At 37.9% G+C, this 19,463-nt stretch overlaps 1 protein-coding gene across 1 annotated transcript in view; it reads left to right on the top strand.

Moving 5' to 3' along the window:
• Window positions 1-19,463, top strand: part of LOC136828395 (exosome complex exonuclease RRP44-like) — a 60,045-nt gene that overhangs the window by 20,931 nt on the left and 19,651 nt on the right. The window contains exons 6-8 of the mRNA XM_067086419.1: window positions 5,240-5,462; window positions 6,076-6,245; window positions 6,628-6,765. Coding sequence (XP_066942520.1) covers window positions 5,240-5,462; window positions 6,076-6,245; window positions 6,628-6,765 — 531 coding nt within the window. The remainder of the gene's footprint in view (window positions 1-5,239; window positions 5,463-6,075; window positions 6,246-6,627; window positions 6,766-19,463) is intronic.

The raw sequence follows: 19,463 nt of genomic DNA, 5'->3' as shown, positions 1-19,463 counted from the left end.
TTCATTATAGAAATTTATGATTTCTGGCTTCCCATTTGCCATTACAATGGGAGATGTGTGCATTGTTGAGAGGAGAAGGACCAATTTCTTCTTTGTCTGGGGAGAAGCTTTGCAATCTGACACTAAAGTCAGCTGGTTGTGAAACCTAGCCTCCTATTTCCTGTTTTCTTCATCTTAGCTGGTAGCTTTTTCTTGTTGGCTTTGACAGTACCAGTGTGGGTCTTGCCACAGTTGGTTTTGTAGATCAATAGATAGGGATACAGACATGAACCAGTTGTCTGTGGTGACATATCTGTTTGTTGTGTGATATGGCCGGGTCAGTTCTCTTGTGAACATATGTCCCAAGGTCATGCCATACTGGGGTCTGGTGCCCTGTTTTTCTAGGTAGGGAGTTGCACCCAGCATGTACTTGCTCTTATTGTCATTCACAAGGGCAATTATTCCATATTTAGCTGGTTTGCTTGGAATGTACCTCCTGAGGGGGCAGTTCCCACGGAAATCCAACAGCTGCTCATCCACAGTCAGGTTGACACCTGGCACATGCATTCTGCTGCATTTTTCACTGAAGCCGTCCCAGATCTTTCTGATGGCTGCAAAATTGTCAGTTTCCCACCTCTCCTCCCTTGTGTGTCTGTTATCAAACCTCAGACAGTCACACAAGAAGGAGAAGTGATCCTCTGACATTGCAGCATGGTAAATACCTGAGCCAGTCTTAGGACTAAATATTTCCTTGGTTGAAAGGTGGTTGGCTTTCCGGCAACCACTGAAGATGAGGACTCCCAGAAGAGTTTGCATCTCAGCTGGTTCTGTCAGGGACATCCTTGCCCTGTGATAACTGTTTTTGGCTGCTGCTCTTGGAATGGCTAGGTTTGTCCACTGCACAATTTCGTTGATAATTCCATTATCAAAAAACAAGTTCATCGACTTCTCTGGAGTGTCTGCACTCCTTTCCTCTGATGCGGGTCCTGGGGTGTAGGGAAAGACAATGTTCCATGCTGATGTCCTTACTGCTGTTGGTAACTGTGGATGACAGTTCCACCTGAAGCCAGATTTTCCTGTCATTGTGCTTCTGCCAAAGTTCACAATTCTAGATCCATCATCGTCGTTGTCGTCTGCAGCAGGCGTTCAACCACCCATTTCCACATCAGGCACAGCAGAGGGAACAGAAGGCACAGCAGACACAACAGGGGGAACAGCAAGGTCAGCAGGGGGAGCAACAGGGCCAGTAGTAGCCACAGGAGGGCCATCAGCAGAATCAGCATGAGGCACAGCAAAAGCAGCAGGAGAAGCACTTTTAGTGTGACGTCACACAGCAGCACTAAGGAGCTTTTTGTGACCCCTGGCAACTGGAATCTCACCCAGGGCAGCTGAGGTGTTGGGGGTAGGAGTCACTTGAACATCATGTGGCTTGTGAGGTGTTGATGTCTTCCTTTTCTTCCCTTGTGCCCTCCTCTGAAACTGTTCTTCATACTCAGCAATGTCCTCACTACTTGATGGGCATTGCTCATAATCTTTGTCCATATCAGAGTTATAAATCACTTAGTTTTCAACACTATCATGTTCATCTTCACTTTCACTATCATATAGGGAATTTATGTCAGTCAAACCAGACTTGTTCATTGTGTCTTGAAGTTCTTCTTCAATGTAATAATGGGTTACTAATTTACCTTTGCCTTCCATATTTATATTCTGAAAAAGAAATATTCAAATCCTGTAAAGTAAGAAAAAATTAGCTTGCACAGAAAGTCAGATACCATAGGGCCTATCACTTCCTTTAGGCCTGTGCTACAATTGTCTCACCAAACGTTCACGCAGTTATGAGGTAGGATATACCTAACTAAAGTAGAACAGAAACCCAGTTGGGGGCAAGTTATACCCCATTGAGTTTGTACATTTACACTGTTGTGGGGTATAAGAACCCACCTAAGGTTGTAGTCACACGGCACTTGGGTACAGTGTACCCCAACACCCCCCCCCCACCACACCACGTGCAAGGAACCACAATGATACTACCTTCTCCTACAAGCAAGCACTGAGAAATGAAGCTACTGAGACAGCCACATGACTGCACCCTATCACCATGCTCTGGTCACATGATACAATAGGTCCTGTATCCCACACCCCACAACTGTATTAAATACCATTCAAGAGGTGTTCCTCCTGCCTACCAGCAGTGGGAAGCCTATTTCTCATGTAACTGATAGACTGGCACCAGACACCATGAGAAGTGACCATCTTGAATGAGAAATGCATGATAATGTCTGCGATTCTGCGAGCTGCCTGTATGTAATGCGCAAGACTCACCACGAATGACAGTCTACTCCCGTCTTTTGGTGTGATCATGCTCAGCAGAGCCTGAGTGAAATGTGGCCTTGATCAATACTAAAGTAGACTTTCTCCTGAAAAAAGGACAACTCCTCAGAAGATGAACTCCTGATTTCAGTTACCATCGTACTCTGTAACTGACATAGTGTATTCATCTAAAATAAAACTACCCAAGTTTGCAACCTGCTTTCTCTCCATGAATGACAAACATCAGCGTGTTACTGGCAGAATGCAGTAACCCAGAAAAGTCAATTATCAGAAAAATAGAGAAAACTATACAAACCGAATGCTGCTGATACAGCTATTACCTTCAGCACCACTTATTAATATTACTAGTTGACCAACCCGGTGCTTCCTGGGGAAACTCTGAAGAACTCAGAAAAATTTGCTTACATCTCCTTTGAATTGTTTTGTCATGTAAAGAATGTGTACTGTCACTGAAAATGCCTTTCTTTCCTGTAATTAATAATTCAGACTTGAATTCGTTAAAGAAGACTCTGCTCGGGGAAAAGGTAACATTGTTGTACAGACTTCTGCAACAAACAAAAATTCATGAATACTGAAAGGTTAGTGTGTGAAGAAATTCAATTATGGAAATGAATAAGGGGTGAATCTCTGTAGAGACTATATAGGGGACCCTTTGACAAATTATATTTATATGTACTCTCCATAAACAAAAGAATGCCACATAAGTAACTGTATCAAATCATATTTAAATACAAAAATCACGCAGGAACTGACTTGAAAACCTGTACTGTGTTAGCACTCTCTCTCTCTCTCTCTCTCTCTCTCTCTCTCTCTCTCTCTCTCTCTCTCTCTCTCTCTCTCTCTCTCTCTCTCTCTCTCTCTCTCTCAAAATAATTATCTCCTCATTTTCAAGACTGGTATTTGATTGTTATTGCATAAAACCTAGATGATAGGTTGTCAGCTTGACAAACAGCTTCAGAATATCCACAAGTTATTAAGATATAGTGTCCACTGGCTATATAAATATGAAATTATTATCACAATGGTAATTTTAGACACCGTTAAAAGAGCTGGAACTGTTTTTGATTCCCTGTGCATGTTAACGAGTGCGTTTCAGTTTCCGTTGACATTTCTGAGGGAAAGTGTAGGCCGAAGTCTGAATGGTCTGATATAGAAATTGTTGATATATGGTGATTAAGTACTTAGATATGATGATGGTAATACCTCAGGGTAATTAAGAATTTGTATTTTATTAGAAAGGTGTAATTAAGATACATTTGGTGTAAGATGAACACTGAAAGAGTGTGGTATTTCATGGAGTAATTTTTAATGGGTGGTTAGTTTTGTCACAGAAGCATTTAGTCTGCCAGTACTCATGGGCGGAGGGTGATGGATTTGTGTCGTCTCGTCAGTGAATTAGTTCTTGATCTCCAAAGTTGTGCCTGTAACTACAAAGTTTTCTTTTGTGGATTAAGTACAGGCAGTCCCCAGTTGTTGGCAGGGGTTCTATTCCAATGGCATGACGATAAGCGAAAATCACTGAAAACCGAAAATCAGCGGTTTTTGGGGCTTATCAGCACCGTTAACTGGAGATTGGCGCCTTTGTTAGGTATATATCGGCACCAGTACCTGATTATCAGTACCGATAAGCATAAGTTGGTGCATATCGGCGCCAAAAATGGCTGATTTTTGTCGCTAGACAAGCACTGTAAAACCAGATCACCAATAACCGAGCCCGCCGATAACCAGGGACTCTACTTAGATAAGATGATGGTAATATCATAGGGTACTTAAGAATTTGTATTTTATTGGGAAGGTATGATTAAGATATGGTTAGCTTAAAATGACCACTGAAAAAATGTGGTAATTTCAGCACAAGTTATTTTTTAATGAGGGGGTTTGTATGTCACAGAAGCATTTGATGGTCTATTACTGCTGTTTTCTGTGGCAAGGATTGTAAGGGCTGACTGGTGTAGCGGTAGAAGTTATATTTTGAATTTCATTGCTTTATGAATGAATGAAAGTAATTTTAATACTGTATAGTCAAACACAACTGTTTAATTTTTTTGGTTATACTAAGCTGATTGCGTATAGGGTTTGCAGTGGGGGGAGTTTAAAGACATTACCAACAGAAAAGGTGGTTGTTTTCTGCCAAGCTACTGGTGACTATCATAATGTTACTGAAGAAAAGGTGAACAGCACCAGTAAAAATGAAAATTTCATTCAATTTGTGTGTGTTTTTGATGTCTTTCATGGGGCAGGGGTTTGATTTTGAGGTATAAACCTTCCTGGGGCCATATAGGGAACGTGTGCCAAATTTTGTCTGCTTTTGTCAAGCAGTTGTATTTCTGTAGAGTCCAAACATACAAACATTCACTTTTTTATATATAGATTATTATTATTATTTTTATTATTATTGAATAGTTTAACCAGGTCAGTAAGTCAATGTTCTTAACTTTGATGAGTGTGTGAAGAACGAGGAGGTGCATGTAATACTACAACCACTGATCTTTCTCTGTTTTAACAAAAGTTTATAGCTTATTGGGACCTTGAAAACCATAAATTTAAGGGTTTGTATGAAAAACTAATTTTTTTGTGAAAATTCATGTTTTTTATACTAGCTTATATACAATATATACAAATTTTCCATTGTCCTAGCCCCATGTTCTTACTGTTAAAGAGTTAAGACTGCACAGTGAGCCTGATTGATTGTTTGGAATTGTTGAATCTCTACACACAGGTGCAGTAACCACATACTGCTGTTCTTTGTTCAGAGAATTTTATCTGAAAATATTTCTCAACAAATAAAACTAGTTTTGTAAGTTATGATTGTATATTGAAACATTTTGTTGTAAAAATTTACGTTTAGGTTTTAAAAATTTGATTTTTTGTCATAGTATGGAATTTGCATATTTCTTGTGCTGAGAACATTTTTGTGATTTTCCAGAGTGGCAAATTATACCAGGGAGTGTTCAAAACTTCTCGTAATAACTTTTTGGAAGCTAATGTGATGATTGAAGGCTTCGATAAACCTGTCCTCATCCAAGGTCGCCTGAACATCAATCGTGCACTGCATGACGATGTAGTGGCTGTTCAGATTTTCCCAAAAGAACAATGGTCAGCTCCATCTGCAGTTGTTATTGATCAAGAAAAGCAGGAAGCAGAAACAGGTAAATAATAATGCCCTAATACAAATTTATTTTACTGTAATACAACAGTATATGAAAATAAAAAGGCCTTTTTATTTTCTTGCTCTAATATATATATATAATTTTAAATTTTATAACTTGTGTACATTGCTGAATTGTGGGTAAATAAAGGCATTCCACTAGTAACATGGCAAAAAGCTGGACATGTTTAAGGTATATAGTACTATGCCATGAAAACAGGATGGTAAAAAAAAATTGAATGACTCTGATTGCACTGGTGAGCTCCATAGCTGGAGTTAGTCACGATCTTACTAAAAATGAGGAAGTTTTGAATGATTTCACCTGGAAAGCAATTTATTATCTACTTTTGTGTTTGCATACTCAGTACAGACACCCCCACTTTGGGTTTCTTACTTGAGAGTACTGCAGTTGCTAACTACCCTGTTACAGAAAACCATTATAATTCATTTGTTATTAAGCCAGAGATGTTGGAAATCTCAGCAGTAAAGGTTTACATTATTATTATATTCTGTACTTGCTGTGGATTAGGTAATTGGTTCAAAGTTTCTTTACTAGTTGTTTTTTATTTTATATATTGTTACATTTGTTGATAGTCATGAAATTATTTCTATAGGTGGTAATGATGATGAAAAGGCTGATGAAGAAGCCCTGAAGAAGGAGCAGGAACTTTTAGCTGCTGGTAAAGGGGACGGAGAATGTCAACCAACAGGATGTGTTGTTGGAATTATCCGTCGAAAGTGGCGTCAGTTTTGTGGTATCATCAGAAAGAATGAAATTACTGATGTAAGTGATTACTAATAATGTTTTTATTCGTTTATTCAGGTCTTTTATAGTCTTTTATTTCATAGTTTTGATTTTATTGACAATTTTTTATGGTATTTTTCAAGATCTAAATTACACTTACAAATGTGTGATGAAGTACAAATGTGTGATATTGACTTCAGTTTGTAAAGACAATAACTAAAACATTTGTGTTACATAAGTACTGAAGCCAGTGACTTGTAAAGGTGCATGGTTTTGTCAGCTTAAAGCAGAATTTTTCTTTTCATTTATAGCAGTCAGGTGACATGAAAAATATGGAATAGAAAAAATATACTGAAAATACACTTACTGTGAGGTAAAAGTGCATTTGTATTGACAGTGAAATTCATACATTTTCTTTCAGTCAACACGCCATCTCTTCATTCCAGCAGACAAAAAGATCCCATTCATAAGAATTGAGACAAGGCAGGCTGAGTCCCTGTACAACAAAAGACTAATTGTAGCCATAGATTCTTGGCCAAGAAATTCTCGTAACCCCAAGGTAAACTTCTGTTTTATTTATGTATGTTTTTGTGACCGAGTCATACATTATCAGGAAGATATGTAAATGCTGGTTTTAGGGAGTTTGAGTCCAGAACTATAACTCGGTATTATGTACAGAATCTTTTGATAATTTTTGTCATAGCTAATGGAGACTGTGTAGCATCATGTTTTTTCAAGTTGAAAACCTTCAGAATATGTTTTTAAAATATATGATGGAAAGTTGTATTATTTTTTATGAGTCTTTCTTACTGTTAAAGATAACTATGTCTTTGTGCTGGCAGGCAAGTTGGCATTCAAATAACAGATCATTTTGTTGACCTAGATGACTGTCTAGTTCATCTGCTCTCCACCAGGTGTGTTTTGAGTACTTTAGCTCCTGTCAGTATTTTGCTGGTGTGGCTGATTGCTGTTTTCATGATATTGTGATGATGCCTTTGTTTTTTAGGATGTCTTCCACAGGAAGCAAAGCAAGACCATCAGGCTTTGTAGATGATTACTCTGTTAACAGGATGTTTAATTTTGAATTGTGTTTAATTTTGAATTAGACTGACTCACTGTTTGTGTTGGCTGCAGGGGTCTAGAGTGTGACCTTCAAAATAAATGCAAGTACAGTATAGGGAATGGTGAAGGACTTTATGCTTAAATATCTTAGACATAAAGGAGAATGGAGGCAAAGAGATTGAGAAAGCAGATAGATTGGTCAGAACATAATCTGCCTTTTATCCTTCTTCTCAGGTGCCTTTGCCTTCATTCGTCTGTACTCAGTCTTCAGCTCTTTTCTCTGCTACTCCCTTAGTAAACCAGACTTCACTTTCAGCTCCACCTTTCACTCCCCTTTTGGTTCAGGAAACATTTTGAGAGGTGCAGCAGGATGTGAACTGTATTTTAGAGTCAGATAAAGGTTAAATGGATTTTAAGGCACTGTTCTGTGTCCCTCCACAGTGTGTGATCTTTTTTGTGTTCCCCTTGGAGAGGTAAGGTGTTTGTGACTCTTTGTAGCCTGAACTTACGACTGCCTTGCTACAGTTGGAAGAGTCTGCTGCCAGGGAACTGGTTTAGTTCTCAGGGCAATGTTATTCTGTGCCCTTAGTCACCTTCCTCTTGTTTACCATGTTCTGATACCTGTTTAGTAAATGCACATCTTATCATTTTGACTTCACCATTATAGGTATCTAGCAATGGTGATGTTAGGACTGCCAGGCCTAATAGGAACTCGATTAATTGTTGAAGCAGTCTCTTTTGCTTCTACTTCTTATATAAATCCTTGTTTGCCTCTTATTTTTCTCCACAAAATGCACCTGTTCAGTCCGTACATCCATTATCTGTGGCTGTTAATGACATTTTTCCTTCTACCTCTGCTGATGTTTCCTTTTCCAGTTCTGTCATTGTTATGGAATCATTAGTTGATTCTAAGCTAGACTCATTTCTAGCTGTTTTACTGTCCAAGGCTTTACCTTCTGGAAGTGGTATTAGGTCTGTTAAGACTGTTTCGTGTGCTGCATGAGTGTCAGGTGCTGCTGGCACTTTTCTCCCCCCTTCCCTTCCTTCCCCGTTTTGTATGGCTCCAGGTGGCACTTCATCTTCTCTTGTTCACCTGTGTTGTGTTGTCTTTTGAGCCACAGCAGTTGGTGTTTTCCTCAGTTTCCCTCCCAGTAGAGCTGGACATTAGTTATGAGGATTCATCCACTGTTGCCTTGACTCCTATGGATTAAGAGGAGATTGAAGCAGAGGAGTCTCTCTCTGTTTTCCGGTGCTTGCTGGAGAGTTGCACTTCGTTTGGTTCTCATTAACCCTTAAACGCCGAGCCTCTATTTACAAAAACGTCTCCCGTATGCCGCGGCGTTCGTGAGTTAGCGCCGAAGCGGAAAAAAAGTTTTTCAAAAATCACAGCACGCTTAGTTTTTAAGATTAAGAGTTCATTTTTGGCTCATTTTTTGTCATTGCCTGAAGTTTAGTATACAACCATCAGAAATGGAAAAAAACATCATTATCATATATAAATATTGAAATATATGACAGCGCAAAAAAAATTTTTCATATATAATTTTATACAAATCGCGCTGTGAGCAAAACGGTTAAAGCTAACGGGTTATTTTATTTTTCTTTGTATTGTATACTAAAATGCGATGATTTTGGTATATAACAAATTGTAAAATGATCAAAGCAACACAGAGAAAATATTATCACAAAATGATGCATGAATTCGTAACATGCGGACGTGAAAAAATTTTTTTTTCAAAAATTCACCATAAATCGAAATATTGTGCTAGAGACTTCCCGTTTGTTGAAAAATGAAGCTAATTGATTGAATATTACTAAACTGTAAGTGTTTTAGCTTACAATTGCAGTTTTCGACCATTTCGGTTGAGTTAAAGTTGACTGAAAGTCGAATTTTTTCTATTTATCGTGATTTATATGAAAATATTTCAAAACTGATAAAAGCTATAACCATGAGTTATTTTCTGTTGTATTGTACATGAAGTTGTGCACATTTTCATATATAAAACTTTATGTAATGACTAATATAAAACTGTGCAAATATTATGACAACGTGATTTGAAAGAATTTCTGAGAGAGTTACCACGCAGACGTAAGGAAAATGTTTTTTCAAAATTCACCATAAATCGAAATATTGTGCTAGGGACTTCCAATTTATTGCAAAATGGAGGTAAACGATTGAATATTACTAGAATGTAAGAGTTTTAGCTTACAATTGCGTTTTTACCATTTGGTCGAGTTAAAGTTGACCAAGGTTGAAATTTTGGCAGTTATCGTGATTTATGTGAAAATATTTAAAAACTGATAAAAGCTACAACCATGAGCTATTTTCTGTTGTATTCTACATGAAATTGCGCACATTTTCATATATAAAAGTTTATGTAACGACTAATGTAAACGATGCAAACATTACGACAACGTGTGAAAGAATTTCTGAGATGTTCGCCGAGTTTGCAAAGAGACGAAGAGGAAAAAGTTTTTTTTTTTCAGAAATTCACCATAAATCGAAATATTGTGCTAGAGACTTCCAGTTTGTTGCAAAATGACGGTACATGATTGAATATTACTAGAATGTAAGAGTTTTAGCTTATAATTGCGTTTTTTTACCATTTCGGTCGAGTTAAAGTTGACCGAAGGTTGAATTTTGGCAGTTATCGTGATTTATATGAAAATATTTCAAAACTGATAAAAGCTACAACCATGAGTTATTTTTTTTTGTATTCTACATGAAATTGCGCACATTTCCATATATAAAACTTTATGTAACGACTAATATAAAATGGTGCAAACATTACGACAACGTGAGAAAGAATTTCTGGCATGGACGTAAGGAAAAAGTTGTTTTTAAAAAATTCACCATAAATCGAAATATTGTGCTAGAGACTTCCAATTGGTTGCAAAATGAAGGTAAATAATTGAATATTACTAGAATGTAAGAGTTTTAGCTTACAATTGCATTTTTTAACCATTTCGGTTGAGTCAAAATTGACCAAAGGTTGAAATTTTGGCAGTTATCGTGGTTTATATGAAAATATTTCCAAACTGATAAAAGCTACAACCATGGGTTGTATTTTGCTGTATTTTAAATGAAATTGCGCACATTTTCATATATAAAACTATGTAACGGCTAATATAGAACAGTGCAAAAATTACGACAAAATGACGAAAAGAATTTCTGAAATTTTGGCCGAGTTACCCGTGCAGGCGTAAGAAAAAGTTTTTTCAAAAATTCACCATAAATCGAAATATTGTGCTAGAGACTTCCAATTTGTTGCAAAATGAAGGTACATGATTGAATATTACTAGAATGTAAGAGTTTTAGCTTACAATTGTGTTTTTCGACCATTTCGGTCGAGTCAAAGTTGACCGAAGGTTGAAATTTTTTGTAGTCGACGTACGGTACGTCCACTTGGCACCCAACAGACAATTTTAGTCGACGTATGATACGTCCAGTAGGCGTTTAAGGGTTAAGTGGAGGAAAGAAGTTCAGTAGAGAATAGGTTTGTGTTATCTTCAAGCCTTTTTGCTCCCCGTAATTATTTAAAGAAACCCAGATTTTCTCCTTCGATTAGAGCACGACTCAGTAAGATTTCTTGGGCTATGGTGCTCAAAGCTCCTTTTACAAATGCCCGCATTTGTTTTTCTTATTTTATGGAGTCACTGCCTTGTATGATTTGGGTGCAGTACCTGCTCTTAAACCTTTGGTCAAAGATTCAGTTTTCTTTGCCTGTCTCATTCTTTTGAAGAGATGTGCTCTTGAGACTGGCAAAGTGCTTTGTGCCCTGGACAAGTTTTAGGTGGAGATTTTGTCCAGGTCACAGTTTAGAGTTGTTGAAGTTTTATCTTTTGCTGAACTTTTGCTCAATATGATTGCCTCTTTTCCATGCCGGCTTAAGTTGTTTGTGGCGCCAGCTGGAATTTAGCACGGGAAGAATCTTCAGCGTTTTTCAATTATGTGGTCACCACCATTACAGGTGCTACAGGTGAGTTTTTGTATGCTTATGCTAACACAGTTTTGAAGAAGAGAGAACATGTATGCTCCTATCTTTTGTCAAAGGTTTCTCTTGTATAATAGATGGCAACTGTTATGGTTTCTCCTTTTGGTTGCTTCTCAGTCCAACTTTTCAGGGGGATAAGGGAGAATATATTTGTACAGAGTAATAGAGAATTTCGTAGATAAATCTCAGGTCAGTAGTGGAAAGGCCTGCCTCTTCTCATCCTTCAAGCCCTCCAGTTAAAAGTTGCATCTGTTTCTCACAAAACTCCTTTTCAACTGTTAAAACCTTTCGAGGATATACTCAGCCGTCAGGTTCTGATAGGTGGCTGACTGCTGGCCCTCTGGCATGTTGGAGAGACTTAGGAGCAGAATCGTGGGTGGTGGAGGTGCTGGAGGAGGGTTATGTAATACTTTTTCTTATTTCCCTAGAGCAGAGCCTTGGGTGGTGGAGGTATTGAAGGAGGGTCATGTAGCTCATTTTTTTTCTTTCTTTCTTTTTTTTTTTTCCTATCCGCTGTCGTCTCCTATAGCCATTCCTTCATGTCTTCATCAGCAGGAGAAGTATCTCGTTCTTCAGAAAGAGATTGCGTCTTTGTAAGAGAAAAATGCAATAGGGTATATTTCGGTAAATTTCCCAGGATTTTGCAACCTACTTTTTTCTTGTCTCATAAGTGTCTGGAGATTGGAACAATTTTATTTTGTCTGTCCCCATTTTCAATGGAATTATCCAGCACAGTTCTAATGACTTTCCAAAAGAACAATTGGATGATAGGGTGGGCATGCAGGATGCATTTTTACACATACAGTAAACCCCCCCTTATTCGTGTTCTCACGATTCGTGGACTCACACATTTGCAGGTTTCTCTGTGGAACATATCTACCCATTATTCATGGAAAATTCGCCTATTCACGGTATTTTTCACTGAGAAATAGTCACTAATTACTGTATTTTCATATAATTTTCATGAATAAATGCACTTTTGGTGATAAAACTATTAAAATACTCAGGTATAAGCATTTTTAGAGGGTTTTCTTGTGTTTAAACTATCAAAATGGGCAGTTCTAAGTGTTTTAGAAGGGTTTTAAGTATTCACGGATTTTAGCTATTCGCGGGAATATGGGGGGTTCACTGTACAGGCAGTCCCTGTTTAATGGTGGGGGTTTTGTCCCCGGTCAAGCTCTGCTAACCGAAAATCAGCGATAGTAGTGCCAAAAACCCCCCTCTTAACAGCGCCATTAACCGGAGATCAGTGCTTTTAACCAGAGATTAGCCCCAAAAGTCTGGTTAATGACGTCGCTAGCCAAATACCATTAACCGATGCTGCCGGTAAGTGGGGACTGCCTAGTTATAAATATCCTGTCACGCAAGTTCCTTTGATTTGTATTCGCAGGGAAGGTGTACCAGTTTAGGCACTTTGGTTTGACCTGTGTACAGCACCATAGGTATTCTTGAGGATGTTGTAAGTCATAGGGGATGATGTCATCTTTTAGGAGTAGGAATTTTTCCTTACTTAGACAGATGGTGCATTTTGGGCAACTCTTTCAGCAAGATTGGGGACCAAGGATCTGTTGTATTGTCTAGCTCAGTTGCTGGACATTATGATTTTCAGTAGTCTTTCCTGGCTCCTTCTCAGTTTATTCTCTATCTGGGGATGAGGGTAGACTCACAGTTTTCAGGCTTTTCTGTCTGAGAGAAGAATAGACACTTCATGTTTCTTCTAAAAAAAAGTTTTAGCCCGTAAGGTAGCTTTCTGTGTTGGGACACAGTGTTACTGGAGAATTTGTCACTACATTCATACCCCGAACTTACACGAGGTTAGGTTCCAGAACCCCTCTCGCAAGGTGAATTTTCGCTTAAGTTTGGCACGGTCTCTAAAAATGCTAATAAATGCTTATTTCTAAAGTTTAAACACTAAATATGACCCTAATCATGCTCCCAAATTATTAAGATAACTTTTAAATGAAATTAAAGTTACAAAAAAGAAATAAATGGTTGACATAAAAATAGAGTTGGAAGAGAATTTCTGTCTCTCTCTCCTTCTGCCCGATCTATTTTTAGAAGTCTTCTCAACCTCTTTTTAATAGCTTTTTTATTCTGCGTCTCTTTCTATTTGTTCTAAAATGCTTTTTCGTGAACAAACGGCTTTTTTTATTTTGACTAATACAGCTCTTAGTTATTATGTCTCTATGTTTTAGAATGTATTTGCCACACTAGTGCATTTACACTTCGTAGACAGTACAGATAAAATCAGATCAATTTAAACTATCTACTGTACAGGTGAAGACATACAGAGAAATAATAAGTTGTAAAAATGTGTGAGCAGAGAGAGAGAGAGAGAGAGAGAGAGAGAGAGAGAGAGAGAGAGAGAGAGAGAGAGAGAGAGAGAGAGAGGTTGTCCTTACTTAGGAGAGTGAAATTATTTATCAGTTATTATGGGGACAGAGAGAATGACACAGAGAGAGAGAGAGAGAGAGAGAGAGAGAGAGAGAGAGAGAGAGAGAGAGAGAGATTGTCCTTACTTGAAGTATCAAGTTAATTATTTATGAATTATTACAGAGACAGAGACAGAGACAATAACATGAGAGAGAGAGAGACAGAGAATAACATGAGAGAGAGAGAGAAAGTTATTTTTACGTTAGACATCAAAAGATGGAAATTCAGTATTAAACTAACTTTTAAATAAAATTAAAGTCACTGTAATTTCATTTAAAAGTTAGCTTAATACAGTACTGTACCCTTCAAAAAGAAACAAATGGTTTACGTAAAAATATAGGAGAGTGTGAATATTAGTATCCTGTTTCTCTCTCTCCCCATTCCACTGATCTATTTTTAGAAGTCTTCTCAACCTTGTTTTTAAAAACTTTTTTATTCTGTCTCTTTCCCTTGTTCTGAAAAGATAACAGTTGTCCTTACTTAAGAGAGTGAAATTTTTTATGAATTATTAAGGACACAGAAAGAGAGAGAGAGGGAGAATTATGTAAGAAACCTTTGACCTGCTAATCAGCAACACTCCCCCTTGTCATGTTAAATCGACATGTCTGACAGCTTTGCGTTCGAGCTTCTTACAAAAGAGGAGGGAAAGATATTTGTTTGTTTAAAATGTGTATCACATACGAATTTTGTAATTACAGTTTTATTATTATTATTATTTTATTTTATTATTATTATTATTATTATTATTATTTGAACATTAGTACTTATTATTAAGAAAAAAATTTATTTATCATACAAAACAAATAAACATATACATGCACCATAACAATTCTCTCATCTCAGTAGAGAGAGAGAGAGAGAGAGAGAGAGAGAAAAAAATTTTAACTTTTTTATTTAATGTTATTTAATTTACACATAAAAGCTTGAAAACTTATAAATTACATAAAAAATTAAACAAACACTTTGCAGGGTTTCTCAGTATTCGCAAATGTTTGCATGTCTGTGAAAAACTCGTGTATGACAATTAACAATTAGTAGCTTCCAATGAAAAGTTTGCGTGTCTCTGAATATGCGCAACTCGAATCACGCAAGTTCGGGGTATTACTGTATACCGTATATTGTAATTTTTAGTTTGGTAATGGATATGAAAGAAAAAATAGTGAAAAAAAGCCTTTATTTAGTGAAAGAACATTAAGTTAACTGAGCATACACTGGTAATGAGAAAACACAAAACAGTTTTATTAGTGCATAGCAACACCATTAACACAGAATTTGACGTAAACCTCATCCAAATGTGGTGTACAGTCATCTTAAATAAAGGTACAATGCCCATCAAAAATTGGTTTATCACTTGCTATGCATGATTTGCTTGTTTCTTATCCAGCTTTCTTGGTCACTTCATACAGCATCTTTTCCAAGTTTCTTTGGTGTGAGATTGAGATGGTTTTGCTGTATCATCATAAGACACAAATGCTTCCAAGCATAGTTCAACGTGCCTAGGTAAATTTGCTCATGCTGCCCATGAAATGCCGTTGTATTTGTGTTCATGCAAGTGTGAAAGAAACTGTCTGCATTTTGGTTTTCTTAATATACATTAAAGGTTTTACCATGAAACACAGAGCTCAACTGTATCCTGCAACATCAATCATCCAGTAGAAAATAATCAAAGGCCATCTGTATGTTACGTGCTTACAAGAGTAGTTTTTGTTCAGTAGGTCTAATGTATCAACACCACCTCTTGTATTATAGTCCAGAATCATAGCAATCTTGTTTATATTTGGAAGATAACTGTTTATCAGGAGGTGATGATCTTTGCAGTAGCCAGACATTTTTAATACAGTTGATTATACTAAGATCCCTGGATTAATGAAGGTATTTCCACTTATTCTTCCTCAGTGTTCCTAAGATATATATGTATACTGTATGTTTACGTTTATACAAATTTCAGAGCCATTTATGATTAAAATATACAAGTTTTGTTGGAAATTTTGAAAAAAGATACAAATGAATTAGTGGCATGGATGACCAGTGGCCAGCAATAACTTTTTAGCTATCACTACCATATAACTGGCGATTCTTATCTAAGTGACCCAACTTTAAAATTGTGCTAGGGTCTCCAGGGCATGCTGTTTTATCTCTTGCCTTATTCAGAACTAAGAAAGAACTAAGAGATAAGAATTCTGAATTTGACCTGTTTAGTGATAAGAAGAGAAAGCACTTCTCTGTCCTGTTAGGGCAATTAAGATTTATTTAGATGGGATAAACCCTGTAAGGGGCAAAGTTAACCATTTGTTTTGTTATGTTAGAGAACCTAACATGCCCTTGTAAAATGAATGTGATGTCCTGCAATGTTAAATATTTGATCAGGCCAGTGTATGAGAAACTAGTTCCAGATCTTTTACCTTTATTAAGCATTCATATTGTAAAGGGGTTGCCACTTCATTTAGTTTTGACAAATTTGTTGCTTAAAAATGTGATTAATGTTGTACAGTGGAAGTGTAATTCAGTTTTTGCAGCTCACCACCTCTAAGGATGTAGTCGTGTTTGAATGGCTGGCAGTCAAGTCTGTTAGTCTGCTAGTAGTAGTGAGTAAAGTCTTTTCCTGAACCACAAGAAAGAGCAAGCTTTTAGGCTGTCTGTCTTAAATCCCAGGTTTTGATTTTATGGGGGAGCATGAAGGGGTACTTTACATGAGTAAAGTATTTATTTTTATTTGCTGTCATTTTGGAGTCTCTTGGACCCAGTCACTGGGGTCCCTTCATTGTGCTTCTTGTTTCATTCTGGCTGAAGTTGAAGCAATTTGTTGTGAGTCATTTGTAAGTACTTTGAGAGCTTTTTTCTCTTTAATGGAATCCATCTTGGGAGAACTTTAGCTCCTGGTCCAGGAAGACCATTTCCAGATCAGGGAGAATACTTTTGTTTGCATTCAAACAGCATTCTTTTGAGCAGATTTTGTCTAGCTGCACTACCCACCATCCTATTGTCAATGTGGGAATCAGCCATCTTTAACAGTAGATAGATTCATCCCAAATAAGACAAATTTTCATAATATAATTTATTATTTGGATGCTTGCCTACTGTTAATGTAGACCCTGCCCAGCCTCCCCACAACTTAGTGGGCTATCATGAAGAATTCTGACCAGAGCTACAACATTCAAAACACACCTGGTGGAGAACAAGTGAACTAGACAGTTAGCAATCTTCTTTTATTTGAATGCCAACTTGCCTGCTGGTGCAAAGATATAGCTGTCTTTAACAGTAGGTAAGTATGCAAATAATAAATTTTATTATTTATATTTTTAGTTAAGTAATATATTTTTTCTGCTTTTTCAAACTGTTTCATACTGCACATGTCTTTACATTCAAGTTTTAGAATAAATATGAGATTTTTGAGATCTCAGTGCTTTTATTAAGACAGTTTTGAAAAATATCAGTCCTGAAGGTGCATTTTTGAGGTGAAACTTACCCTCCATCATTAGCTTTAGGGATACTTGACAGGTTCGACAAGTGTTTTTGTTTAGTTATTCCCCAAGGCCTTTTGGGTGGGGGGTGAAGAAAGCTCATGTTGTGGTTGATCATCCTTTGTTGGTGAAATCAGCCAGACGTGTACACAAGTCTGTAAAATTTGTTTGTTTTCTGAGTTAACATTGAATCGGATGGTTTTGAGTCTGTATTTAGTGGATTCTTGTTCTCTATCTTTCCCTATCGAAATCCACTGATTGTAAGGAAGTTACAAGACCAGATTGATAATTGATGCACATATAGCATAATTGATGCCTCCACACAAACTTGCATGGATCATCAAGAGGTGAATTGCAGTTCTGATAACCTTCATGATCATTGCAAGATTGGTAATTGGCACTGTATTGAGAAATTGATGTGCTTACGCACAAACTTGCATGGACCATCAAGAGATGATTTATGATTCTTGACAACCTTCGTGATCATTGCCAGGATTGGTCTTTGAGAGAGTTAAAGAGAATAAATTGCCAAATTAGAAGAGAAAGATAGACTTAGGTTTTCTGTAGAATTAACACCTGGTCAAAATGTTAGAGGTAAGTCTATAGTTTCTTCTTTAGTAGATATAGATCCTTCTACATCCATATATCAGCTCAGGGTAGTAGGCTAGATTTCATGGAATTAGATTGAGTTGGTTAAATCTCGATTGAGTTGTGTGTAACTATTTGAGTCATTTGCTTTGCATGTGTCCAGTGCATTGGTGGGGACAGTGTTCCTTTGTTTCTTTTTCCACTTCACTGACGTAGCCTTGTCCTTACCCATCGGCTCCACCTGCCAACAGGTATTTCTAGATGAGGACTAACATCCCAAGATGTTCAAGGACTGTGCCCTCAGTCTCCTGCATTTGCTTTCAGTCCTCCATGGACAGAGTTAGATCGCTGTTGCCAAGGACAGTTATTATAGGTCTAGATCTTGTTTTTGACCCCATTGTTGGTTTTCTAGTGATTTGCTGGTGTAGATAACCGATCATGTATCCATTTTGCTGCCAGGGTGCAAGGCACCTCGCCTGCCAACCTGCAAGGTGCCACGCCTGCTATAGCACAAGGCTTCACTCCTGCTAGAGTGCATGGCGTCACACCTGCATCCTTTGCCAGCAATCCTGAATGTAGACAGCTATCAGAGTCAGCGTTCGTGCTAGCTCTCCCCTTTTATCACTGATGGTCCAAGTTTGTTTTGAGTAGGCCACTGTTATGTCAGTTCCCATTCTTTTGTGGTTTTCAAGCTTAGGCTAAGTGTGCCAGATATTAGTTTTCGCCTGTTACCCTGTGAGTTTCCGCAAACAGCGAGAGTCCATTCAGGTGTCTGGGAGTTCGAACAAGTCTGAACAACCAGCGGGTGAGTCTGCCACTTGTCTTCTGTGGAGAAGTCAGGTCTGAGTACTTGTCTTGGGATGTTACCTCTTCAGTTGCATTGGCATGGAGAGAGACTTGGCCAGACCATGAGTTGTAGCCGTAGAGCCAAGGACTGGTTCTTTTCCTTCACTGGTCATTTCCCTTATTATTTCTTCTCGCTGGGATTCCCCAAAGTCCCTGAATCCAGACCTCCCACTGTATGCAGTTGCCTCAGACGAGGATGGGGGTGTGGTTTTCGCGAACCAGTTGCTTCAAGATGTGGTCACCAGTAGAAACGAGTCCTCTCATTAACTGCAAGGAGTTGTTGGCTATGCCAGAAGGGATTTAAGTAATTTTAGAAGGCAGGGGGCATAAATTTGGAACCTTGGTAGCCATCATCAGAACTTGAGCCTCTGGAGAGTGGAGAGGAATATGGTACATATGCTGTAGCTGTTTCCTGGTTGACTGTATTTTTGGTGGACATGTTAAGTCATATGGGACAGGTACTCTCCCACGATTGATCTTTCCCTATAGGTTGCATGTCATTTAGGAGGGTGTTCGGCAACCCCTCATTGATCTCTTTGCTGCTAATCTGAATCATTGTCTCCCCAGTTCCAGGCCCTCAATCCTGGGCAGTAGACATTGGGATTTAGGTTTGAACAGACCTATTTGTGTATGCCTTCCCTATGTTACCACTGTTGAAGGGGCTACTCTAGGGTTGAGGACGACCAGGAACTCCACCTTGTCTCTATTGTGTTTTGTAGCCGAGGAGGCATTGGTTCCCAGTCCTTCCACATTTCAGTAGAATTCATATGCATTACCTCTATAGTAATCTGCTTTGTCAGGTGGTGAAGGGAAGCCTTATGGAAATATTTAAATGCTTCAACTAACCACAGAGAACTATCATCAAGCTCCTG

The sequence above is a fragment of the Macrobrachium rosenbergii genome, chromosome 42 (assembly GCF_040412425.1).
Source record: "Macrobrachium rosenbergii isolate ZJJX-2024 chromosome 42, ASM4041242v1, whole genome shotgun sequence".
Taxonomy (NCBI): Eukaryota; Metazoa; Arthropoda; class Malacostraca; order Decapoda; family Palaemonidae; genus Macrobrachium; species Macrobrachium rosenbergii.
The sequence above is the reverse complement of the archived record's forward strand: the minus strand, read 5'-3'. Positions and strand labels throughout refer to the sequence as shown.